Source organism: Urocampus carinirostris, chromosome 2, assembly GCF_059441175.1.
Source record: "Urocampus carinirostris isolate Australia breed hairy pipefish chromosome 2, RoL_Ucar_1.0, whole genome shotgun sequence".
NCBI classification, from domain to species: domain Eukaryota; kingdom Metazoa; phylum Chordata; class Actinopteri; order Syngnathiformes; family Syngnathidae; genus Urocampus; species Urocampus carinirostris.
The window spans coordinates 52,653,103-52,681,095 of record NC_142350.1 but is presented as its reverse complement, the minus strand read 5'-3'; the positions used below and the strand labels follow the sequence as shown (position 1 = coordinate 52,681,095).

The window sequence follows — 27,993 nt, the reverse complement described above, 5'->3', positions numbered from 1 at the left end:
TTCAATGTTGGATCTATTGAAACTGTTAACAGTCTGATAAAGTTAAGGTGCTTATGGAGTGTTGCAAAGCTGTGATGGAGATGGAAATGGGTGTCTTTAAAATGTTTTCACGAGAAGGGAGCATAGTCTTGTTCAAACTCCTCAATGCCAAGCTGGGTCAGCACCAAATACATGTCCAGTCAAAATAGTCCTTAGTTGAGGCTAGCTAAAGAATCTGCCACCACTTGCCCCCGAATATGATGATTGTTTATGTCTTGCTTGTCCACCAAAATGTAGTTGTTAGAAGGGGCAACCATAAACATGATGAATTGTCAGGTCATGGAGTTCAAGTTACGAGAATCCCTCAGTAATATAGTTGGCTCTGTTGCAGGTGTGCGAGCAAAGTAGTGTCCTCCAGACTGGGTAGAGAGTAGCTCATTCTTTTCTGGGCTCTGTAACTTTTTATAAGGTTCTGCTGTCTGCTGCAGTTTTCCAAACATACCACATTGTGATGCCTACACCAGGATATCAAGACAAAGTCATTTTGACAAGAAAATCCTTAAAGTCCTCAACTCAAATTTGAGTAAAGTCAAGTAAGGATCTCAATCAGACAGAAACTGAGACCAAAGCTTTCTGGTCCAACAATGTTAAGGTAGGTCCATTTGATACTAAAACAAAGTCATTTTGGGCAATCAGATCTCAAATCCTAAATATGACAAGTTAAATTTGACGCAAGTCTTGATTTCAATCAGACAGAAAATGAAATCAGTGTTTTCTGTTCAAACATAACTAATGTCCCCTCTGGAAGAATAGCGGAACATTCCCATACACATACAATTAAATAATTAAAGTAGTATTTCTTTATAGAAAAGACGAGGCAAAGTCTTCTCATTATTTTCTAAGAACAACATGACTTTACACCCAAGTTCACGGATTAACAAGAGGGAAGTTATGTACAGTTTACCATGAAAACGGTCCATAGCACTTTACAGGTTAGCGCCCGCTGGGTTAAACGCCAGCCACTCAAGTTCAACTACCTTTAGGACAGCCCTTGAATAATTAATGTATCTTACATGAGAGTTTCAAAGGGGACAATATATTCTCCTTCCTTCACCAGACTTAATGACAATCGACTCTAAAGATTAAAGGGGAAGTTATTTTGAATTACTGTCACATAAACATACCCAGTAACCACACTCATGGAAATCATCCTTGGAATGTCTTGCCATTAGCCTGAGCCCATTTGGTCATGGTGGGTTTTCTTTAAGGCCATGCGGGGTTATAAAAGAGTTCTGGCACAAGTCGAGGAGTTGCTTAAGTGTTAGACGCTAAGACGCCAGCTCTCTTTGAGAAACAAACAGGTGATGCATCATCTTTTCTGGCTCCGTCTTGTAAATATGATGAAGGGCTGAGGGGTGTCGTGTCACTGATGTGTTTTTAGTGTTCTGATAAAATCCGCTCGGGAGAACTGCTTATGTATATATCTTGGGATCACCAAATGAATTTAAAGCCAGATGAGACCAAACACAACAGCCCGATAGCGTCTTTGTTTGCTTTTATTATCAGACTCAAAATAAAAGACCACCCATTGTCGGGGTCCTTGTGTCTTTTCGGAGTCCGCGTCACACACGAGTTATAAATACACCTCGACCTGGCCGTTAAAGCTGTCCTAAATGTGTTTTGATTACAATTAATATTCTGAGCATAAACACAGGCCTGTCATCATCCAAGTCCAAATATAGTTTTGCATCGTGTCTGTTTGTGGTTGTTTGGTATTTGGCTAATGTTGCTAAGCGTAGTTTTCCTTGTTGATAAGGGATGACAATCTCATTGCTCATACAAAGGACACAAATTCCTGATTCGGGAAAAAAAAGGAATGTAACAAAACTTTTAGGTAATTCCATGACATTTTGGTATTTAATGCGAAACTCAACCTGAGTAACATAAGAGTGCTTCTCAAAAACCCAGACTAATGATTGATGATCGCCAAACCCATCTGTGATTAGTAATATTTGTGTTTTTGCAGCAATCATGAAGAGCACGCCGCCATATTTTTACCAGTCGGCGAACCGTCAAGCGACTTAATAGGACCTACAAACTCTAACCACCAACAGGTGGGAGCAACCATCCTTTCAGCTTCATGGGTTGAAAGGATGTTTGACAGCCTCCAGCTCCGTATTTTCTTCGATCACGAACCAGCCACTTCATTGAACGATATCGAATGGCCAATAGGGATATAACAGCCGGGTGACAGATCATCCATTCAAGAAGGGACGGATTTACCTTTTGCACAGAGGCAGGGAGCTATTCCTCTGCTTGACCTAGTCCACCAGGGACCCTAAGAGGCCGGAGAACCAACAGGGACTATGCAGCTGGGACTGCTGGCGCTGGCAATGGTCTTCTTCAGTTCTATGTGCGACAGTGATGTTGCCAAACCTTTCAAGACCAGAAGGCAAAAACGAGGTGAGTAAGCAAAGGTGATTCTTAAATGTACTTGAGAGCAGTAGTGTTTAGTGTTTCTTAGAGGGCCATTGTCAGCACATTTTTAAGTCCAGTTTATAATTGGACTAAGTGGAGCAATGCCTTGGAACTCTTTGCTGTGAAAAACAAGTTTGTTCTTCCAGAGTTTTGCACCTAAACATGTTTTTTTTTTCTGAAACCAACGTATATTATATGACTGCAAGCTTTGGAAACCATAGATATTAGGCCTAGCTGTATTGGTACAGTATTTGGTACACTTCATTGATATTGACAACAGATTTTGGATTTCTGAAAGAATTGTTCACATGCCTAGAGACAAATGAATAACCTCGCATGGTGTTTGCGAATATTCAGTTTCAAGGGTGAAGCAGGAGGAGGGCCATTATACAAATGGACATTTTTTCCACATGCAACTTTTTATCTAACAATAAAGGATGATTTCATTGGTGTCACTCACCAAATTTAAAGAAGAACTGTGCTTGTTTTCTCCGTGCTCGAAAAGTGAGCTCCAGTTTTTTACAAAATGTCCTGTACTTAGCTAGACCTACACCATACTGTAGATAAATGGATACAACTGTGGCACTTTTGCTTTTGGGGCAGAAAACAAAAAATGGAAAAGTTCTGAAGAAATCAACGAATACACACAAGACTAAAGCCAGGGTTGGAGTGTCCCACAGTGTTTTGGGTTCTAAAAAATATCTCGGATGAGGGAAACTACGTGTGCGCAAAAGCAATTGGATTAGTTGAATGTGTTTACATGCGCAAGTATTCAGAAAATTAAAGGACTAACCCAACCCTTGCAATCAGGAAACACCCGGTCAGAATAACACCTTAACCAGATTTTTGAGCTCATTTACGCGGCTTCACGCAATCGGAATTCTGGAAATGTTCCTTTTACAATCGAATTACCTAAGTGAAAAAAACGACTCATGGCTTTGCTCGCTATTACTTTAAACTGAATAAAGTGATTCAGTTGGATACATTGAAATCACCTCTGAGTCAGACTCAAAACATTTTTTGTTTCACTCCCTAGCAAGCAGTTACTCTATTTGGCATCGAATTTTGTTTATAAAGAGAATAACTTGCGAAGCAGCGTGTTTTTGAACTGAAGCGCTGGTAACATTATCACACATTTCTCATAATTTGACGTTTCACATCTGTCTTTGTTTTGATGGCTGTTGTTGCTGTTCCGTGAATCGACACTTGGAAACACAACATGCGGGACGAGACAAAACGTTGCGTCCCGCATGTTGCGTGACCGAACAAAACGAGTTTCTCCCGTTTCATGACGCTGCCGTTTGCAGTTAAAGTGAATACTTAACGAAATCTCCATTGTTTATCTGAAGAGTTGGCCAGGTTACCGTGCCTAGCCGAAGTATTGCCCCTTTCCAAGAACTTCATGTCATTTTGCCACATTTCAGGCTTCAAACCTAAAGACACAATCGTGAGGTGGAACCAAATTATTGTAATATTTTATATCATATTTAGGGAAGATGAGATGGTTAGCGCATCAGCCCCACAGTTCTAAGGTCCCAGGTTCAAATCCAGCTACTGCCCACCCTGGGCCGATTTTGCATGTTCTCCCTGTGCCTGTGTGGGGGCACTCTGTTTTCCTCCCACATGCATGGCAGGTTAATTGGCGCATCTAAATTGTCCCTAGGTGAGGGTGTGAATGACTGTTTCTATGTGCCCTGCGACTGGCTGGCTACCACTTTAGGGTGTCCCCTGCCCACTGATCGAAGACAGCTGGGATCGGCTCCATCACTCATGGGACTGTAGATAAGCTGTGCAGAAAATGGGTGGATGGATTGTGTATTTACAACAAAAAAAGTATATATATATATGTTGCAAAAATATTGCCCCCCTGTTCTCCCAGCTCAGCCAACTGACTCCAGAAGTTCCCTAATGACTTCTGAATGATTTAAAGTTAAACTAAATGACAAACAAAGTGCATGATGCCTAAGTTTAAATGTACTTACTTTGTGATAGGCTCAGAGGCCAGTGAAAGCAAACACTGGAGAACAGAAAGCACTATGAAGACCAAAGAACACACCAGGAAGGTCCGAGATAAAGTTATGAAAAACATTTGCAACATTACCCAGAGCACAGTGCGAGCAACAATATAATAATGGAGATAACATAGAACCACTGCAAACCTACCAAAACTTGGCCGTTGCTCTAAACCTTTGGCCCAAACAAGGAGAAAACTAATCAGAGAAGCAACCACGAGGCCCATAATCACATTGTATGGCCTGCACATTGCAGACAAAAAGGAAAGGCAATGTACATATTTGTACTTCTCTTCTCCCCCCCTCAAGATGATTCTGTGTTGTATATCTACAGCAATGTGCGGCTGAGTAGTCAAGTGCGTTGTGCCGTATAGGCTCACAGCCTATAAGATGTTGTGCTGAAATTAGGAGGGAAGAAAATGTTCTTAATAGGGACAGTGTGTATAATTTAGCGCCCCATAACGGTAAAAAAGGCTAGGCAAATAAGTGAGGGAGTATAATGTTGTGTTGTGGTCACTTTGAGTCTCCATAGTTTGCATTCCTCCTTGTGCATTTCCGGAGATGTGAGTTCAAGGTTGCACAACACCATACGGAGATATCGAGTGGTCAAATATTACACACTGTACCTTTGGGGGCCGAATATTTTGCAAAGCCATGTATTTTGGAGGGCCAATAATGAGCTTGACAAGGATGTAAGACAATACAAAGAGTTTGTTCAAAGCATTGCGGAACCTTTTTTTCCAAGAACCACCGATGAAAGCCAGCTTAATGCCGGCGCCGAGCATGGAGAAAAGAGTACAAGGAAGCAGTAAAACTTCATCTCAGGGTTTCTGGTTTGTCTTCTGGTGATAAATGCCCTGTTGACTAAAAGGCCCCTCAGGTCAGGACCAAAGACTGCAATTCATTTGTTTATGTAAATAGGAAGAGCGATTGACGTGGTTTCTGGGAACAGGATTCCTTTTGGTCTGTATCGATGCGATGGCGGACAAAGACGCTTGTCGTGATTTGTTTTTGCAATTTGAAAAGACAAATGAAATGTGAAGAACTGACAGAAAAGTAATAAAATCCAGCACCCGCTGACAATTTAAAAAAAAAAATTACTTTATTCGTGGAGTAATATGAAATGGAAGTAAAACATCTCCTGCAGCGGTAATTTTTCCCACATTTTCATAATTTTGCCATTTTTATCCGAGAGACAGCATATTGAAATGAAATGAAATGATCTGCATTTATATAGCACTTTTCAAGTCAAGACTTCCCAAAGCGCTTTACAGTGTGCTTCACATTTCCCAATAGCGGCCGTGCAGCCATGTAAGGCGCTAACCTGCTTATTGGGGGCATTAGGGGTTTAGTGTCTTACCCAAGGACACTTCGACATGTAACACGGACAAGCCGGGATTCGAACTGCGATCTCTTGATCCCACTCTTGAGCCACTGCCGCCCCAAATCATTAAATCGTTCAATCAGGGTTTGTACACATTTTTCATGGCCAAATCCAAGCACTTCTTAAGTACTTTCATAGCTAATTTCACAATTTCTTCAGCACCATTAAAAGAAGGAATACGGTGTGAATCATGTATTTTTCAAATCCACAAATATATCTGTGATCTACATATGCAATTTTTAACCTTGCTTGGCATTTTTCAAGACATATAATTTTGAGATCTTGATTAAATCGCAAATACATTTGTGTTTGAAAAAAATCTCTGCCCATATAGGTGTTGGGTAAAAATGACAGAAATATATAGCATACATTTTCAGTTCCTATTACAATTTACCACAGGGAAACTCTGACCAAAATTGTTTGCATAGCTCATAATAAAAGTTGAAATTGATACAGATTCCTTGCACTAATACATATTTTATAGTTCTCTGTTTGGGAGAGGCATGCACCTGTTCTGTAGCGCACCTGTTCTGTAGCGGGCTATGATGCTTCATAACACAGTGCCATACAAACTAATAGCATCTGCCGTTAATCACAAGGGAAGAAGAGCAATGGCAAAGCAAAGCCACCAGAAAGCAGTGTCGTCGTCATCTTTAAGCAGATTTGTTGATTTCAACGAACTTTTTACCATCACATTACCCAAAATTCAACGACTTTTCAATCCTTTAAAACGCAACAATATAATTCAACACATAGGTAACCATTACATTTGGGGCATTTGTATTTTAATTACTGCGGAGACCTGGCCCATTTAAGGATACCGGATGCTAGCGTTTAGCTACCTAGCCGCTCTCTAAAGCACTTTCTTACACTGACTCCTTTCAAATCCTCCAATTTCGTTATACCTTTGTATAATGACATTAAAGACCATTCATTCATCTGCAATTCTGTGTTCATTGTTTTTATTTGTAGATCTATAGTTGTTTTTTTTGGTTATAGTTGTATACTCCCAAACGGTAAAGACATTACCTTGAGGTAAGTTACACCCTTGGGGACTTTTATAAGGGAGCGACATGACTTCGTGGATTTTCATGTTTCGCGGGGGCTTCTGGTCTCACATGAACCGCAACTGTATTTAATGTAAAGAAAAAAACTCAACTTTTAATAGGAATGAGCGAGAGACTTGCTAGGGCAGATTAAATCATGCCTGCTGTAAACAATTCAATGTTTTTCTTTTCACGGTGTGTGACCGGACCATGAAATCTTCTCTCTGCAGCGAGCGACCAGCCGTCGTGCCCGAAAGGCTGCGAGCGCTGCTCCGAGTACAACGGCTGCGTGAAATGCAAGGCCAAGCTCTTCATCAACTTTGTGCGAAACGACATCAGTCAAGTGGGGGAGTGCCTGGCCTCCTGCCCCACCGGATACTTCGGCGTCCGACTCCAGGGAGGCAACAACAGATGTTCCCGTGAGTACTGGCCGTCTGACCTGTTTACTTTTTGCTAATGTCCATTTGTTTTAGGTAAACCTTCTGTATTTTCCTTCACTCTGTTTAAAAAGATCAATCCGTGAGGGCGACATTCCCGTTTTTAGGGTTGGATGGGTTACTTTAAAAATGTAATCTGATAGGGTTACTAATTACCTGTTGACAAATATGACCTGTAACCGAAAACCATAATATTGTAGTAACCAAAATCCTGATTTCTTTATGCTTTTGTGTCTATTTAATCAACAAACTCTTTGTACTGTCTTGTATCCTGGCCATGACTTATAGGGTCTGAAAAAGCTGAAACCAATTGTCGTGAAAATGTACGCAGCTGTATTTCAGCCAAGTGTCTTTAACGAAGTTTCGTGTCAAGGCACCCTTAATAGATACCAACAAAATCGATAAACACCTGCTTTTGTGCGGTTTCACTTACTAAATTACTTTGAGATAAATGAACAGTGTAATTTTGAAAAGTAATTGGAGGAAACCAAGGTCAGGTTGTTGTTTGTAGTCCTACAAAAACGTTTAAAATTTGAACCACATAGTTTCACGGTTGTCTTAGCCGCATTGGTCATCAGGGAATCAATGAGGGTGCTACTCTGGACAGCCTTCTCCACTGTTGACGGTCCATGGCCTGTTCTTGGGTCGTGGCAAAGTCGGCACCAGTCCATTCCTTAATGTTGTCAGCCAGGTTTGTTTTCTGACTTCTTCTGCCCCCTTGGACTGTGCCCTGGAGAATTATCTCGGCCAGTCCTGATGATCTTGTGACGTGACCATACTACTGCAGGTTCCGTCTGCGCACAGTTGACCACAGTTCTTCAAAGGGTCCAATTTCGTTTTTCACATGGGCTAAGTAGGTGATGCCTAGAAGTTTCCTGTGGCATCACATCTCCATGGCCTGGATTTTATTTTACAGATTTGCGGTGAGAGTCAATATCTCGCAAGCGTAGATGAAGTAGAAGTTACCAACGCTTGCACGAGTCTGATCTTTGAATTCACAGCTTTGTTCTTGTGTCTCAAGATGGGTTTAGGTCTAGCAATGCATCTGTGGTTAAGCTATCCTGGCCATGATTTCTGGTTTTGCCCCCTCTTCTGATATTATAGCTGCAAAATAATTAAATATGGGTACAGCTTCTAACTTTCTGTGGTTGATGGTAATGTTTGCGGGGATACCTTGGGGATTGTTGGTCACTATCTTTCTTTCTGTGCTGAGATCCATCCCCTACTGGCTTTGTGCCGTGTCTAGGCGATTGACCAGATCTGAGTTTCTGTTTGTCTCCTGCCAAACCAGCAATATCATCAGCTAAACGGAAGTTAGAGATGTTGCATCCCCTAATACTGACTGTACCTTTATGTTGCCCCCGAGGCTTCGGACCTGATTGTCTCCAGGAAGATGTTGAATAAAGTTGGAGAGAGAATGCAGCCTTGTCTCACACCGACTGTGGTTTGAAACCACGCTCCAATTGTACCATTGATTAGTACTGTTGGCATTTACATACAGTGGTTCAATGGTCTGAAATAGTTTCTGGCCCATGATGTACTTCCGATTGTTGGCTCATAAACCAGCTTGCCAACAACCACGTAGTATATTTTTTTAACCAGAAATAAAACTCACATGGCAGACAAGATATGTTCTGTTTAGGTTCACATTAAGAGCGCATATATTGCTTTAAATGCACCAAGGGCTCTCTTTATAAATTTCGTACAAATTCTGGGATGTCTTGTGTCCCAGTTTTACTTGTTTGAGGAGGGGACGCCAAACCCCTTGACAATATTCAGACTTACTAGGCATGAATGTCTGAACATATGCCGGAACGGCTGTCCCATGAGCAGGATAGTGGTCTCATACCCAGAAATGACAAATCTGTAGCCGCGACATACTGTACACCTATGCTGCTATATGAGAAGGCTCCTACTCGTTTATGATAGACACAATTCATCAGTCGGCACATAACGATTATGTAAATACACTTTAAAATAAAATGGTAATCCTGCAAATGAATCATTATTTTTATGAAATGTACTAGGGTATGGGGCAGCACCCCCGAGACCCTACTGAGGATAAGCGGTACAGACAATGGATGGATACGAGGGTATGATTGATTGTGTTTTTTTATGTTTACTACATAGAATACAGTGACATTTTATTTTTATCCTAACTACAAAACGAAGTTACATGAATTCAGTTACTCCCCAAGCCTGCCTGTATTTTGCACCCAAAGGGGCGGCAGCAGCTGAGAGTGCAAGTTAGTCTGCTTTTGCTTACCTCTTGGAACCCAATTCTCAAGTGAACGTTTACACAATGTATTGTTGTCTGCTTGCTTTTTTCTATTTGAGAAAACATCTGTCATTTCCATTTGGCATTGATTTGAAGAGAAAATGCCAAAGAAAGCCACACTCTATGTTAGCAATGAGGTTTAGGGTTTTTTTTTTTTTTTTGGTAGTGCTTTTGCTGTTATTCTTATGGATTTTATCTTCCATCTGTTTATTACCGTTGACATCCGTTACATGCGTGAGCAACCCGCCTGGAGAATTGCAAAATCTGATGTGTATTATAATCACAATGAGAAAATCATGCTTTTTTTTAATACTCATAGGTCTAGAAATTCGTATCTGTTCCAAACAACATGAGACTCACCTAGAGGGAGCTGACACGATTGTTCGACATCTTGCTGCTAATGATACACCCAGAAACCAAAACACTTGTGCAAAGGCTGGAAAATGAGAAGGAAATGGTGTGGTTTAGAGGCTCCGTAGTTTTTATTCTTCCATGCGCTTTGTAGTACTCGTTTTTGGTTGCCCTACATAATACAGCGACATTTAGTGGTCAAACATTACAGTGTTCCTTTAACAAATACTGTATGTACTAGGCTTGGATGAACTATGGTCGAAACTAAACAAAAACATTGTACAATTTTTACATCGTGTAGAAAAAAAAACGTTGGGTTTATTTTTTCACATGACAGCGACATTATATTAAGAAAACTAAATAAACAAATACAAACAATTCAAGGCCAAGCAGGGAGCATTCGTGTTTTGTTATTTTGGTATGCAACAAATCGTTGATGTCATGTGGAAAAAAAATGTCTCCAAAATTAATTTTACAGGATGAAAAACAGTAGTATTTGTTTTATGAATTCAAGATTTTTCTTTTTTTTGATGATTTGTTTAATATTGACATATTTAGAAAACAATTACTCTTTAAAAAACTCTTAAATAAACCGTATATACGTTTTTATTTCTCATGACAGCAACAATGCAAAACAGCTTTCTTAAATTTTAACTACAACACTTATATTCACAATATATATATTTTTTGCCATTATTACATCTTGGGTTTAACAACAATTGGCAGCTGCAACCTACTAATTCACCCCTAAATGGCACACATGTTTACACTGTTCCTTTAAAAAAATACCTTTTAGCCTAAAGGAAAGTAACATTTGCCTAAAGGGACACTGTAATATTTGACTAGTGTTGTTGTAGTGTATATTGCAACCAAAAATGAGTGCTACAAAGCATAAGGAAGAATGCATATAGACATTCAAAGTGATCAAGCGCAGCATTTTTCTTCCAACTTGTTTTAGCCCAGCCTTTTATGAAGATTTGGGGATAGCTGTGTCAGCTTCCTTTAGGTGAGCCTCGTTGTATAAATGTGGAGTGTGTTCTTTAAGGTGTCCATCAAAAGTTGAAAGTAGAATATTTTTTCTAATGAGTATGTGTTAACAATGCCCAACTGAATTCAATGAGCCTTTATACTTTTTTTCCACATGTGCCTATCTGCTTTTATCTAACTTTTTGCAACGCTGTTCATGACGCACAACACATTAGGCGGGAGGGAATGGGGAAGGTTGGAGAGTGACTTAATGCTTGTGATCACAGTTTTTTGTTAGTGTAGCTTGAAAATGGTAAAAGTAAGAAAAGCCCTGTTTTAAATACTGTCCAAACGGCAACGAAAACCCCCCAAAATATGAATAAGAAGACATTTCAGTGTATCTAAGAAATGCACGTAGTTGCACCAGCAACATAAAGAGCTTGAGAAAGGCTGCAAAGATGGCCTAAGCCAGAAGATGGCATCAGCGAGCGGAAATGTTCCAAATCCCGTAAAGCACCTTTAAAATAAATACAAATTTCTTGACCTATGAGTATTCAGAGAAATCCACTAGAAGAAGCTAAATAATACACAATGCCCCTTTAAGAAATACAGTTTACTCCTAACTGTGTACAATTTTAGTCTTAAGCACATAGAACATTCCCACAGCAGATTTTTTTTTTCATATTTGACGCTGAACAAGAGCCGACATGTGTTGTCTCTTTTCATATAAAATCTCTTTAAACAAATGTTATTCTTTCAAAAAATGGTTTTGTTTAGATCCGGTTCTGCAGTGGCGATGAGCCACACGCATGTGAGTCTCTGCTCTTAAAGCTCATCACGGAAACACAAACAATCCCCCCCGAACGCGCCAATTGGCTTGCAGTGTCTCAGGATCGCTAGACCCCAATTTTTTTATTTGGACCTCTTCCTGGAAGCCTGCATTCTGACATGTGCTAAGCATCGTCTGATGTTTTCAATTACCGTATTTTCCGAAGGCGCACACAAAAGAACTCAAATTGGCCAGAAATTTGAACGGTGCGTCTTACATGCGGTAAAAAATTGGAAAAGTCTTACCATATATGTGCTATAATTGATCAGTCAATAAGTTTTATGGCTGACCACAATTGCGTAGCAACGGTGACCAAACTAGATACCTATGATAGGAGCACTGAATCCTGACCACTGGAGAGCAAGAGACATGGGTGGTTGTTCACAATTGCATAATAATAATAATAATAATAATAATAATAATTTCCTTTGTATTGTCATTCTTTGTAACAATGTACACAGAACGAAATGTCGATACACCTGACCCGTTGTAGCGAGTCGATGCAGCCGCAGCCAGAGGGCGCCGCCATTATACCAATTAGGTATGTCTCGGTCGAGGCGCGAACCAGCGACCTCCCAGTCTCAACAATGGATGCAAGGGGAATCATGATGGAGATAGTGTCAGATCTAATCAACTAAACCAGTAATTCTCTAATAGTCTGACTCCAGGACCCACCATTCCACTCTAATGACAAGCTGCAAAACAAATCAAGAAAAAAAAGCATCCATTCATCTATTATCTGCATTGCTTATTTCTCAGTAGGGTCGCGGGGGCGCTGGAGCCCATCCCAACTATCTTTGGGCAGTGGGCTGGGGACCCCCTGAACTGGTTGCCAACCACTCGCAGGAGAAAAAAAAATCACATCTCGATTTTATCAAATATCGAATCTTTAAAATAGCCACATACTGAAAGAAGTTTGCACAATTGCCACCTACTCAAAGAAGTCTGTACCCAAAATATTACAAAACATGTACCAAAACAATTGCGTGGATATTAAAGCTCAATATACTGTTGAAAAAGTTAGAAATATAACATTTTAAACCATTTACGATACCTTCAAGCAGTGCTTTGATGGCAGACTCGTTTTCTCACAATCATTTCCTTCTTTCACTCAATCTTTGTTGTCACTGTTTTCCACTTTTTCTTCCCCTTATCACTAACTTTCTTGGGACCCATTATTATGGGCATAAAAAGGAAATAAAACAAACACAACCACAATAAAATTAGATGTGTTCGTTCTTAAACATGGCGTCGATTGACTGAACAAGAAGAGATCGACACAAAGTATTTATACAGAACACTTAATGAACTTACATCCGATTTTAGCCTTGTGCTTTATATTAAACTCAGTAGAGACGCTCCCCTACTTATGACCATTCGACTCACGTAAAACGTAGATAGGAACATTCTTTACAGGATGTCGAAAAATATCCGGACATTGCTGTAAGTTATATTTTGTATTGTGCACACCTTTTTCCTAGTACAGGACATTACTGCAGTGCTTCTTTCCGCCGCTACCACCGCGTGGCGCCGTGAGAGCTCACCCAGCATCCATCCCGAAGAATAAATCCGCTTCCCCTTCCTAGTTTGTGTGTAAACATAATGTGCTGTATCTCCAGCGCACTAAAGACTTTGACATTTTAATTGTATAATATCTCGTGCATCCAGTCAATATGGTTGGTGTAAAGTGTAAGGATGAGACGAGCCGTTCCTTTTAAAGTGAACGAGAAATAAGAAAGCTTGATGCGGTTGGGAAAAAGGTCGGAACGCTTTTTTTTCAGCCACTTTTTGCAACGGAGGAGGACCTCTTGAAACGCATTTCCCAAAAGTAAGTTAAACCTCCTTTTATTTATCTTAATAGAGCATAAAATTTAATGAAATGTGTATTTCTTATTACAAAATAATACAGGTTACTTATACGAGCTTTAAACATACTTATATAAACCTTAAACATACAAAATATAGCACTGAAGCCACTTACAAACACAGTCAACTTTTAAACGATCGTCCGGAACCTAACTTGTCTGTATAAATATATATAAAACACACTGCTTGCCTGGCCTTGCAGGCCAGCAATACAGGATAACTCCAGAACAGGATCAGGACCCAAATGTGTGACGTTCTCACACAAGCCTTTTATTTTACGGGAAATGGGGAGTCATGCACGTTAGACAGCAGTCTGGTATGGAAAAACAGGAAGCCAGAGACCGACAAGATCGATTCCAATTGCCCGAGTTGATATCAGACTTTTGGGGTCAATACCGGACAGGACGGCACAGACAGGATAGATAAAGAATCAGGATATAAAAAATAAACAGGACAAACTAGACGGGAACAAAAACTGGAGAAAATAATAAACAGGACAAAAATAGACGGAAAAAAAACTGGAAACCGAAATTAAACAGGACAAAATAAACTAAAATACCAACAGGAACAGGACCGAGTCAAAACCCACGTCTTGCGGAGCAGAAGTTTTTTGACGGGCTGACAAAGGAAGCGTGAGAGCGCTGAGCTTAAAATAGACAGAGAGCCAATCAGTCAACGAGCCACAGCTGTTGCCACACGGGCGGGGCCAATTGGGCGCCATGGCAACCGTGACAACGATGCCTTACAATACTATTTTTTGGAGGTGTGCTCTATAATCTGGTGCACCTTACTGAGCAGAAAATACGGTCCAAATGTTTCAACGCATTATCTTGTTTGTTTCTTGTTCACATGCTCACCCGGTATCAACATTGAAAGGTTTGTTTTTTTGTCTTGCAGAATGCGAACTGGACTGCGACGCGTGTTTCGATCGCAAGTTCTGCATTAAATGCAAGGAGGGATTGTATTTGAACAGTGGAAAATGTTCCGTCACTTGCCCCCATAACCTGCTACCAGCCAATGACACAATGGAGTGTGTGGGTGAGTCATCATGGTTTAGTTTAGAGGTGTAGTTCTAACGTGGGCCCAAATAAGATTTACTGAAAATGCCTTTTCTCAGACATTGTGGTTTCTTGCAGATTATTTCCCCCGTGTCTCATTGTTAAATCAACGTGATGGTTCTATCATGAGGAAAAATTGTTTTCGAACTCCAAATTATGCATAAAAAGTGATTTAAAAATGCAAATTTGACAAATTTAAAGGTTACTACACTGAACCCCTAATTACCTCGATAATCAGGATAAGCCTTGCATGGCTGTCACTGTTATTGGTGTGTGAGTGAGTGAATGGGTGTGTGAATGGGTAAGTGTGAGGCACATTCTAAAGCGCTTTCAGTGACTTGAAAAGCGCTATATAAATGCAGACAATTTACCGTTTAACTCTGATAGGCTGTTATTCTGATGCATACCACCAGAGGGAGTCAGTTGCGAACACTTAACATAATGAGGCTTAATTTTTTTAACACTGAATCATTGATGCAATTTGATATTGACAATTTTAGAAAACAAGGATGTAGAGGGCCCGTCTTGGGATCAAGAGGTCGCAGGTTCGATACCCGGCTCCTCCGTGTTATATGTCGAAGTGTCCTTGGGCAAGACACTGAATCCCTAATACCCACGATAGCAGGCAGTTAAGCTGCATGGGTGACGCTGCTATAGGTAAGTTAGTGTGTAAAAGGGAAAAGTGTGAAGCACATGGTAAAGCGCTTTGGGAGGTCTTCATTCACTTGAAAAGCGCTATATTAATGCATACATTTATTTTTCTTTCTTTTCTATTTTTTTAAATTACATGAGTATATGCAGGACCGTCTCTGAAAATTAGAATATTGGGGTAAAGTAGTTCTTTTTCTGTGTTGTAAGTAAAAAAATGTCATACCTTCTGGATTCTTTACAACATAAGGGAAATATTGCAAGCCTTTATTAATTCATTAAAGCTGATTACAGCTTACCGACAACTAGCATACCTTTTCGTGATATTCTAATATTTTGAGATAGGGAATTGGACTCCTAATCGTCAATACAAAAACTTTAAAAGACTTGCAATATTTCTGTTGATTGAAATGAATCATGAATGTATGCCATTTGCTTTTTAGATGAATTACAGAACTTGATCATAATATTGTAATACAGTGGAACCTCGGTTCTCGACCATAATCCGTTCCAGAACCCTGTTCGAAAACCGATTTGTTCGATCACCGAAATCTTTTTTCCCATTAAAAATAATGTCCCATCTCATTAGCCGTACCGCTTATCCTCCTATTAGGGTCGCGGGGGGCTGGAGCCCATCCCAGCCATCTCCGGGCAGTGGGCAGGGGACACCCTGAACTGGTTGCCAGCCAGTCGCAGGGCATACAGGGACAGACAGCTCATTCGCTCATTCACACCTAGGGACAATTTAGACCGGCCAATTCACCTGAAATGCATGTTTTTGGAATGTGGGAGGAAACCGGAGTGCCCGGAGGAAACCCACGCAAGCACGGGGAGAACATACAAACTCCGCACAGGAAGTCTGGAGCTGGATTTGAACCCACGACAGGTTCCCGAGACATGAACTGTACCGCACAAGCAAATAATGTAAATCGTTTTAATCCGTTCCAACACCCTGAATGTTTACCTTGAATGTTTAACGTAAACATAAAGCTAACCCAGGCTAATCGTACGTTCGCGTTATCGTAATCTTCCGTACGAAAGATTACGCTAACATGAACATGTAAAAATAAAAAAATCAGGTAGTTTACAAGTCATTTAGCACCCGGGTCTCCACAACAAGTGGTAAGCGGTTCATTGGAAAGGGGGCTCCGTTCCAACACCCTCAATGTTGGGCTCCGTTCCAACACCCTGAATGTTTACCTGAATGTTCAACGTAAACATAATGCTACCCAGGCTAATCGTACGTTCGCGTTATCGTAATCTTCCGTACAAAAGATTACGCTAACATGAACGTGTAAAAATAAAAAAAAAGGATAAAGAAAATAATTATGAATAGGATTTCTTACCTTTGTGGTGGTCAGCAGAAGGCGCAGGTGGACGGTGGGGTATTCCCTAGCAAGATCAGACACTCCACCTCCTTCATATTTCGCTATTATTTATTTCTTAAATGCAATAGTTGTACGCACTACTTTTTTTTTTTCACTTGTAGCAACTTTGCTGCCTGCACTGACTTTCTTTGGAGGCATAATTAGGGACTAAAACACTTTGTACACCTATATTAAAAGCGAAAACAAAACGAAGCACGTCCGCACGCGATAACAGTTGGTCACGAAAAGAGCGATCTACACCTGTACGCCGCTCAGCATCGCACTCTACCGTACGCACTCACGCATTACCGGCGTTCGAACTCCGATTTTTTGACCGAACAGCGAAGCAAGAATTTCTCGAAATTTTTGGTCGGACTCCGATTTGTTGGAACTGAGAGGCGTTCGAAAACCGAGGTTCCACTGTATTCTGTGAGAGTCCTGTATAGATCAAAATCAGGGAATGACCCATACATGTTAGAATTATTATTATTATTATTTATTCTTGCAGAGTGCGATTTTCCCGAATGGAGCCAGTGGAGCGTGTGCATGAAAAGAAACAAAACTTGCGGCTTCAAAAAGGGGACCCAGTCTCGGTTCCGAATACCGCGACGACACCCCCGCAAACCGGACACTCCTTCGGCTGCAGCACCCTACCACACGTGCACGGCACAGGCCGAAAAGAGGAAATGCATCGTGCCCAAGACGTCTTGCGTTAAAGGTACATCCAAACTATTTTTTGTTACCTGGAAGACATTGTTGTAACTTTGTTGACTCTAATTTGTTTCAAATATTAAGAGCAATTCGCTATGAAATGTAAAATCACAACACCACACAGTCAGCTGATATTTCCCTAATTAATGGTTGCAATTCCCCTTATTAAGCGATAATAAACTTTGTAAAATAAAATGCGGCACCTATTCACTCACAGCAACGTAGAATTGCACAACAATATTAGCAATCAACGATAACGTTTTCGTCTGCTAACATTGATCGACACAATCAGAGTGAAATAGGGAAAATGACATTTTTCTTTCGGGCAAAAATTGATGTACGGCATACACAATTTGAAATGATAAAAATATGTATAAAATAGAGGGGTAAACGTTGACAGGTTTGCGACACACAAGTTGTTCTTAAGATAATAGTCTGATTTCGGGGAAATTTTGATGCAAAAAGGCATGTGCAATAGACCAATACCCAATCTTGAGAAGTTGTCGATACCATATGTTTGAACATAACTTTCCTTAACATTTTTCAATTCCAACGATATACTGTATTTTCTTAAAGGGACGCCTCCTAATGGTAGAAAAAAAATATTAATTTAAAAAAATAAGTACCTATAGAGGGTGGCACGGCGGAGGAGTGGTTAGCACATCCGTGGCACAGTTCTGAGGTCATTGATTCAAATCCAGCTACCAGCCTTCCTGTGCGGAGTTTGCATGTTCTCCCCTTGCTTGCGTGGGTTTTCCTCCGGGCACTCCGGTTTTCTCCCACATTCCAAAAACATGCATGTCAGGTTAATTGGCCGGTCCAAATTGTCACTAGGTGTGAATGAGCGAGTGAGTCATCTGTTTCTGTGTGCCCTGCGATTGGCTGGCAACCAGTTCAGGGTGTCCTCTGCCCACTGCCCGAAAACACCTGGGATGGGCTGCAGCACCCCCGCGGCCAAACTGAGCATAAGTGGTGCAGATAATCGATAGATGCAAGCACCTATACATGAACTGCCATGTATTTTTTAAATACTCGTAGAATTTTGCGTAAAATTTTACTTAACATGAGCCTCACCGTTAGGAAGCTGACATAATTGTCCACCATCTTGCTGCGACGGGTACCTGAAAAAACAAAAGCCTTGTGAAAGCCTCGGCAAAAAATGAGAAGAAAAAATGGTGCGATTTGGCCACTCAGAGTCACTGAAGTTTTTATTTTTCCTTGTACTTTTTAGCACTCATTTTTAGGTGCACTCTACAAAACCCCAACATCTCATGGTCAAATAATACACACTATCCCTTTCATGGTAGTGTATTATTCCTTTAAATTCACGTTTTTTTAATGTTATTGCCAGGGTTAGGTAGGGTTACTTTAACTGGATTACTTTTAATTACTTTTGGATTACTCCAATACCAAAAATGCTAATAAAAGACAAAAGAAACTAAATATGAATAAAATTATGACGCACAACACGTGCTAAGCTTTCTCTCCTGGCTTTGATCGCTTTGATCTCCGGCAAAACTAACATAAAGTGCAACAGAAACAAAATAAAAAATAAATCCAAACAGCTTGCCAACATCATTTTTGCCGTTCCATGTACGTATCCCGTTACTCCCCAAGCCTGCACAAAATTTAGTAATTTTATTCATATTTAGTTTATTTTGTCTTTTATTAGCATATTTGGTATTGGAGTAATCCAAAAGTAATTGAAAGTAATCCAGTTAAAGTAACCCTACCCAACCCTGGTTACTGCAGTGGATAAAAGTGAATAAAAATAAAAACATCATCATCCTTTTGTTTTCCAGGCCAGACCCTATGCTAATTTTTTTCAAAACAATGCGGCCCACAACTCAAAAAGTTTGCCCACCCCTGCTATAAATGCTACTGTTAACAATTACTATCAGATTCTTATTTTTTTGTTTTGGAAATGATAACCTCTCTCAATCAATGTTGATTATTTGTAATTTGTATGAGTTCCTATTGGTGCTGGGTTACTGATCGTGTCTGGCTCACCGCAAATGATCCCGACACTTTGCTCGGCACGCAAACAATGAAAACAATCCGGGGAGCCAAAACAGATGAGGCAAGAGGGAGTTTGTTACTCACAGGTTAGCGAACCTTTGTTCGCTAATTAGCCGTTCTTGGCCTCACTCGAAGACGAGAGAAATTTATTAGACGGAAAATGGTTGGGAAAACAGCTGCTTTTAGACTTTGTTTTGCATATGCCTGGATCTCAAAACCTTTCAATGATTATGCAGCAAGTAACTTAAACAGCATAAAAACATCATTTGACTAATATTTCGTAAGCATTTTTTTCTCACACAGATATCAATGCCCAGTGGTCATTGATAATTATACCACATACTGATACCATTAAAGAATGACATATTTTTATTTCCCGACATAATCTTTCCCTGTTATTAAATCTATAAAACGGAAATTTGCAATACCTTTATTTCAGGTTTCTTACTGTTAAAACACTGCTAGTAGGTATCCCAAACTAGTATCGGCTTCCAAAAATGGTTGGTATCTGCACGACTACCTGGTATCTGTAATTGTATTTTAGTTGTAATTGCCCACCTCTGATAATTTGAGATGATGTGTAGAAAATGAGGAAATCGGGTTGCCTAAATTTACTGCAACAAGCCTATCTGATAGAGAAATGGTTGATATGGTAAAATTCCATATCAAAATAATTTAAAAACAAAAATTATGATCTGGATTTTGTTACAATTTTAAATTTGTTTTGTGATTAATTCACAAATTTCTATTTCATATTTTATTAAACAAAAAAAGCTTTTTTTAGGAACTATATATACTTTATGGACAGGGTTTAATTAAAATGGACGGTGTGTATTAATTAGCGCCTATCAGTAGTTTAAAAAAACTCTTCATTCATTAAAAAAAAACAATATTTATTTTAAAATGGGCAAAACAGCATGAACTGTGATAGAAAAATGCATATTTTTAGTTAGTTATAGGTTTAGAAATGTGGATTTCTTTTACACAACTTCAGCTCCATCTACAGTGAGTTGACATCATTGTCCGCCATCTTCCAGCTAAAGGTAACCAGAAAACCAAAAAGCTTGTGAAAAGCTGGGCAGAGAAAATGAGTAGAAAAATGGTGCAGTCACTTTGAGTCTCTGTAGTTTATCGTCATCCTTGTGCTTTGTGGCACTCTTTTCTTTTTGTTGCACAACATAGTGACATCTAGTGGTCAAGCAATATACACACCCCTGTTAATTAGAGGATTTTTTTCACATTTTGTCAAATAAACTACCATTAGCAGCTAGCAAACATGTCCACAATGCTAGTATTAGCATTAGTAGTTAAAGTCCATTAAATTGTCATTAGCTGCTAAATCATTTACCATTAAATTCTGATTTGATACTAACACCTAAATCAAAGGAAGCCAATAAAGCTATATTTGAGCTGCCAAATATTGAAAATCATATTGCTGAATGAAAAAGAGAATTTGCAAATTAGCATTTAAAACATATGATGTTATCACTTAAAAAAATTGCAAACGAAGTACTGTAGCAATCATGAGTAATTTTACTGTACACATTTGGTATGAATGTCAAGTCATCTGTATTTATATAGCCCTTAATCACAGGTAGTCTCAAAGGACTGCAAATACCACAGATTATTGCAAACCACAGACTATTATGACACCATCCCCTGATCTCAAACCTACATGAGGGCAAGGAAAAACTAAAAAACACCACTGAAAAAAGAAAGCTTTGACACAATGAAAGGTAGTCTGTGTAATGCTTATATAGCAGTGTAAATTTATTTTCCCCCGCAAAAAACTCAAAATATAGCCATTAGTAGCTAAAACTCTGGTAACAAAAGTGAGTACACCCTTAAGTAAAAGTTCCTGAAGTCCAATATTTTGTGTGACCACCGTGATTTTGCAGAACCACTTTAAAAATATGCACACCCCTGATTCAAAGAGTTAGAACTTTTGTTATCCATTCGCATTCTGTGATTATTGCGAGAGGAGTTTGGAGATTTGGAAAAGCTCAACGCAGTAGCATCCTCAACAGTCTATTCATTACTTCACAGATTTCTTCACTTGAGACCAATGGAAATGTTTAAAGTTTTGAATAATCAACTTATCTGTAACAACCAACATTTTCAATACAAAAACAAACATTGTTTGATTTTTCAAAAAGTCTTATTCTAGTTTCCTGTCTAAGTGTAGCATACTAGACGATGACACCTCACAGGCCAACACCATACAAACTAATGCCAGCTGCCATTCATCACAAGAAGAAAGGCAATGGCAAAGTCAAGCCACCAGAGAGCAGTGTCAGTGTATTTTTTTGCAGAATTGTTGAGAAACATGGCAACAATTTACAAGTGTTTGACCCAAAATTCAAGAACTTTTTAACCCTTAAAAACACAACGTTAAAGCCTCATAACCATCCATCCATCCATTATCTGCACCGCTTATCCTCAGTAGGGTCGCGGGGAGCCTCATAATCATTTTTATTTATTTAATGCATGGTCAATGGAGTCAGACTGCAGAGAATCAAGGCAACAATTTTAAGCATTTACAAGCACTTAGTCCAAAATTCAAGCACTTTTCAAACCTTGAAAACACAACATTAATATTCAAGCTTTTTCAGAGATAATATAATTATAATATAATTATAATAATGATAATTATAATTTCCTTTGTATTGTCATTCTTTGTAACAATGTACACAGAACGAAATGTCGACACACCTGACCCGTTGTAGCGGGTCGATGCAGCCGCAGCCAGAGGGCGCCGCCATTATACCAATTAGGTATGTCTCGGTCGAGGCGCGAACCAGCGACCTCCCAGTCTCAAAGCGGGCACACTACCATCTAGGCTACTGAGCTGGTAATATCAAGCACCTGAACAAACTCTGTATATTAAACTGGTCTAGTAGAATTATTTATCAGCTCTTTAATATAGTTTGCAAAAGCGGCTAGAAGCCGAGTTAACAAAAATCAGGGCTAAATCTGGGCCAGAGAGTTCCAGACATGAAACAAATAGGAGATGACATAAGAGTTTCCTATTTTTTTGAGGTTATGATTTTGTTATTTTCTTCCATGATCTAATATCGTTATATGGCCCCTCTCTTAGTTTGGTACCCTAGCATCCGGTGAACTTTGGTGAATAAAACTAAAAATATTATGGTCGGCGAGTGCACCTTTAAATTTCTCCGTCCTGGAAGGAAGTCGGCTGTCTGTCGGACAGCCGGCGCTGACAAATGAGTCGCGTGTGAATTCGCCTTGGAAAGAATTTCATCTCGGGGGTCGACAAAACAATTAGCGGTGAAATATTATAAACCGCCTCTCATAAAAACTTCTACGCCGTCCTTGCTGACGAAAGCTGAGGATGTGTCGCGGGATGAGCGATCAAAGATGGCTTCCACCGCTAGTTTGGGATTAAGTTAGATCACCATTTCATGTTTTCTCGGGGCTCTTACCCCCCACAAAGTTCACTGGAGGTCCAATTTCATTTTTCTAAGCGATTGTTTGGATGGCATGGAGCCGAGGTGCAAGACCAGAAATGGATTTGTGTGTTTAAAGGTGCATTGTGTAATATATGACCACTACATGAAACTGTAATGTCTAATGCGAACGATGAGCCCAGTGTAGCAACAAGATGCCAGACAGGCATGGCGGCGACTAGTAGGTATGGATATGTAAAAAAATATATATTTATTAAACTATGAATATTTATAAAAATCAACCTTGGGAGGATAGTTCATGTATTTTTGCCTATTTTTATTTTATTTTTCTGAATTAAGGATTTTTTTGTACCACTAGGAGGCACTAAATATTACACACTGTCCCTTTAAGCTTTGTCAGGTGTATTTGGAATACTAGGCTGGAAGAAATGTGACTATTAACTAGGGTTGCAACAACTAATCGACAAATAATTAAATAATTAATTCTTTGGATCACATGATTTATGAGCCACCAAGTATGTTAAAACAATGCAAATAAGAGGGTGGGATGTGACGCTGGGAGTTGAAGTCCCACCTTAGGTCCTGCAGAGGGCATCAAAATCCTTTTTAATGAAACAAAGTTACCTTACATTTTGGAAAATCCGAAGTATTAAGCATTGCATCATTTCTAACAAAATTGGCATGAAACTTTCAACTTTGTAGTGTCTACTTTTTCATCATAAAACAAAGTTAATCATTTTTAAGGGAACAAACTGTGCCACAGAAATCCAGAGAGAAAAACAACAGAAAATAGGTAAAAAAAAATAATAAAAATGACATGTTACACTCTATACAAGGGGCAGATTCTTGAGAATATATCATTTTCATATTGGAGATGTTAATCATATTCCAAGATTTAACTAAACAAGAAAAACAAATTTGTAGACCAAATTTTAAAAAGTGGGTTTGTTTACATTTTGGATAGATATTTTTTGTGGATAAAAAAATTGCAACACATAAAATGAAATCTATTGCTCTTTCTTTTGTGTTTTTTATAAGTTGAAACATAGTATTATCTTTGGATAAGGTGGTAGGAAAAGAGTATCTTACATATTCAGAGGTGTATTGCGTACATTTTTATGTATTCTAGTTTATTGTCGAGATAATTGACAAACACTTATATTTTTTATTGTTTTATATTACAGAATATTATGTTGTTTTGTGCTTTTTTTCTCTATTTATCCAAAACTTAAATATTTGAATAATTAGAAAGAAATTCAGAAATCCGATTCATCGAAAAAATTCTTCTGTAGATGATTAGTAAAGAAGAAATCTCTGTGAAAAACTGTGAAATAATTACCCTAAAATTGTTGTGTAGCAATCCTTCGGTTTAACTATAAATGTTTTTCATTCGTTTTCCTGATAAAATTATCCAACAACGTATGTGGTGCTCCAAAACGTCAACATGAGTTTAAAAAAAGGATAATTTCACCTCATCAACTTAATTGACTTTTGCACTACTGGCAGTTTTTTTTTATAGCTTGCCACTCCTTGCACATTGCTCTCTGCACTATTGTAATTACAGCGTTATTGTTACAGTGTTAATGTTACTGTGTACCTGACTTGTTAACCTGACTGCCCATTTTGCGCATCTGGTTAGCTACTCTTCTTGCACTATCGGCACTATGGTAAAATACTATACGTAGCCAAAATACAATACAACATTATTTATATCTGTACATTCAAGGAAACTGTGGGGGTCAGATGCATCGACATTTCGTTCTGTATACACGTGTACTAGAATGACAATAAAGTAGATCTGAATCTGAATCTGAATCTAATTGGCCAATCAATTTGTCAAGATTACCAATTTGAATCACCTGTGCCCACTCATTTGGCGCCTGATTGGCTCCCTGTCCCTTTTTAAGCCCGGTCCTCTCACTCTCCTTTTGTCAGTCCGTCTGCGAACCTCCGTTGTTACCAGGCAAGCCTTTTATTACCCTGACTCCTGCCTGTCCCGTTTTTGCACCCGTGTTTACACCTGCCTGTTCCTGATCTCCCCCTTTGTCTCCGGCTACGACCCGTTTTTGATCCCAACCACATCTGCTCTCCCGTCATGGCTTACGACCCGTTTTTGATCCAGACCGCGTCTGCTCTCCCGTCCCGGCTTACGACCCCGACCATGTTTTTGCTCTCTGTCCTGGCTATCAATCTGTTTTTCTGTCCCTGACACCGCCATCGCCCTCTACGGAAGATCCACTTCCGTATTCGGATCACAATCCGGGAGCGACTTGCCTTCCGCGTCCAGCGAGCACCAGATTGTGGGCGCAGCCCTTCTTCTTTCTTTCGATAAAACTTGTGGTTAACGTTATGCAATTGGGTCCTGATTCCGTTCTGGTCGTGACAGTACGGACTGACCAATAATGGACCCAACAAACCTTTCCCCAAGCGTGGATTGAGGAAATGCGGAAGCTTGGGCTGAAGGTGCGGTTCAACGAGTCTCGTGTGACACAATTATTTTTTTCAAAAAAATTTTCATTAATAATCAATTATTCATTAAAATTAAACCGGCTCGGTGGCCTTGGGGGTATGGCGCCCGCCCCAAGACTGGGAGGTTGTGGTTCAAGCCTCGGCCGAGTCATACCTAAGACTTAAACATTGGTACCCGTTACCTCTCTGCTTAGCGTTCAGCATTAGGGGTTGGAATTAGGGCGTTTGGTCACCTAATGACTCCCAACACCTCAGTTGGGTTGAGCGAGGGGGCTGGGAATCCCCTCCTCTGAATCAATCTTCCAAAAAGAGTCAGAAATGACTCTAGCCACCTACCATTAGGGGGATATGGCTGTGGTGTGTGTATATATATATATATATATATATATATATATACATATACATATACACAATACCTTGTTATCCTATATCCGTCCATTAATATTATTAGCTTAAAACATTGAATCTTCTTGCATTTTTACTACATTTTTACTACTTCCATTCATCAGCATTTTTGACACAATTTTATTTTACATTTTAATTTAGTTAGATTAAAATATTTGATATCTTGATATAATTTGTTATTTTTTTAATAATGTGTATTACTTATCCTACGTTCACTGCACATTGATTAATTATTTCTTCAAGACAAGCTTGTATTATTTTTTTTCTTCCAAGATAAATGAAAACTTTTGCGTTGTCAGCAGCATACTAAACACTATCCAGTGTTTGGCACACGTGCATATTTTTTTTTCCCAGGAGGTGCACGGAGCCATAACAAGTTCATAATAGACATCCGTCAGTGTAGCGAACTCGCCCTCCTAGGATAAACAAAACGAGTGCAGTCAGAGTAATAGCCGCTTGATGCTGAGGATTGTGTTCACTTCCACTTGATGATGTTTGGTAATGAGTCTCTTGTTTATTGATCATTTTGAAAAGACTTTGAAAGAATGATGCTAAAAGTTCATTTAACCGAAGGTGGCTTTGCACGAGCGCCATTCGTTTGTAGTCTGGTTTTCACGGTTAAACCTCTGGTCACCATGTTGATGGGAGCAGTACTATGAAGTTTGCATTGGAAAAACTTGGGTTTTGTGACAAGGATGAATCTATTTTTGCCTCACATGTCTCCGTTTCAATTATGGAGTCATGAGATCAAACCTTACTGTGTGGAGTTTGCATGTTCTCCCTGTGCTTGCGTGGGTTTCCTCCGGGAACTCCGGTTTCCTTCCACACTCCAAAAACATGCACGCCAGGTCAGAATTGTCCCTTGGTATGAATGAGCGAGTGCATTGTCTGTCTCTGTGTGCCTTGAAAATGGCTGGCAACTAGTTCAGGGTGTCCCCCTCCCCTGTTGGCTGTTGACACCTTTGATTTAACAGCCCATAGACTTTTTCTTCTATTTCAGATTTGGCTTTGGAGTAACAATGGCTTACACTTGTGCAAAAAAAGGTTTCCTTTGAAATTGTCATGGAAATGTTAAAGTAAATCTGATGTGCAAAGGGCAACTATGGTTAGAACATTTTATCTTTCACATTTCCAGAATATTTGCAGAATTTGTTTTAGTTGTTTAAGTTTTACTTTTGATGTTTTTTTTTGTTTTATTGGAGCCATTCTTATTCCAAAATCAGATCTGAAATAGAAAATAATAGGTTTTCGGCTAATTAATGTAAAGGTGTATATACATTTTTGGGAACACCCTGTACAAAGTTCTTTATTTCTGTAATGTAATTTAAAAAATATTGAAATATTTCAAGCCTTTGATTATTCACTCTATAACGGTTAAGTTAAAAAATGAAATTCAGGTAAAAAAATGGACCGACCCTATCATACTTGGGTTGAGTGTTTTGCAGAATTTTTTTCAATTTATTTCGTACAGTATAATTCTGGGAAAAAAAAAAAAAAAAAAAAAAAGGAAATAAAAACGCCCCAAAATTAGTCAATACACACTACACATTATGCATAATTTTATTTAAAAATTACCTGAACTATTGGGTTGTTTTGCATGAAACAACCCACGAAAACTTGGTAAATTTGACCCAAGTATTGTACTGGTAAAATTTTTGACGCGAGTGTTTTCAGAGTGTTGTAATATTACTGATATTGGCTTACAGCCTACTAGAGTAGTTTTTCATCATATTTTGAAAAATGATATAAGTTTTTGCCATCCATATATATATATATATATATATATATATATACTTTCCATTAACATCACCAACAAAAAAAAAGGTTGTTTGAGCTTAATATAACATCCTTAAATAAAATATATCGCTTGAGGTAATTCAGTATAGGTTAAATCTAAATAGGATTGCTAATGTTATTTTCGATTGTTCTCGATTGTTCTCAGCTCAGGGATGCTGCTGGAAATGTGAATTTCCCTTCGGGGATGAACAAAGTATCTATCTATCTATCTATCTAAAGTTCCAAAACATCACAAGGTTAGCTTGATTCCATCTGATTGTAGATAATAAAACAAGGTCAATAGAGACAAGGAATACTTTTCAACTTTTACCCCCAAAATATAAAATTGTATATATTGATACATTTCTTTAATGTTGGAAGTAAAACTTACTTTTTGCGAATAACATCCATTATTTTATGCTTGACGTGATACATTTTGCTTATAGGCTTCATTTAGGTTTTTCTTTTTCTTTTTTTATTACCAGT

General features: G+C 39.1%; 1 protein-coding gene and 1 long non-coding RNA gene across 2 annotated transcripts in view; one reads left to right on the top strand and one right to left on the bottom strand.

Moving 5' to 3' along the window:
- On the bottom strand, positions 1 to 27,964 carry LOC148372415 (uncharacterized). The gene is made up of 4 exons (XR_015849654.1): positions 27,899 to 27,964; positions 18,485 to 18,531; positions 2,263 to 2,415; positions 1 to 494 (listed from the first exon to the last, which is right to left on the bottom strand). It is a non-coding gene; the product is annotated as an uncharacterized LOC148372415 (long non-coding RNA).
- rspo1 (R-spondin 1) overlaps positions 1 to 27,993 on the top strand; it is a 35,036-nt gene that overhangs the window by 3,896 nt on the left and 3,147 nt on the right. The window contains exons 2-5 of the mRNA XM_088328035.1: positions 2,006 to 2,442; positions 7,130 to 7,318; positions 14,524 to 14,664; positions 17,208 to 17,417. Coding sequence (XP_088184161.1) covers positions 2,346 to 2,442; positions 7,130 to 7,318; positions 14,524 to 14,664; positions 17,208 to 17,417 — 637 coding nt within the window. The 5' untranslated portion in view covers positions 2,006 to 2,345. The remainder of the gene's footprint in view (positions 1 to 2,005; positions 2,443 to 7,129; positions 7,319 to 14,523; positions 14,665 to 17,207; positions 17,418 to 27,993) is intronic.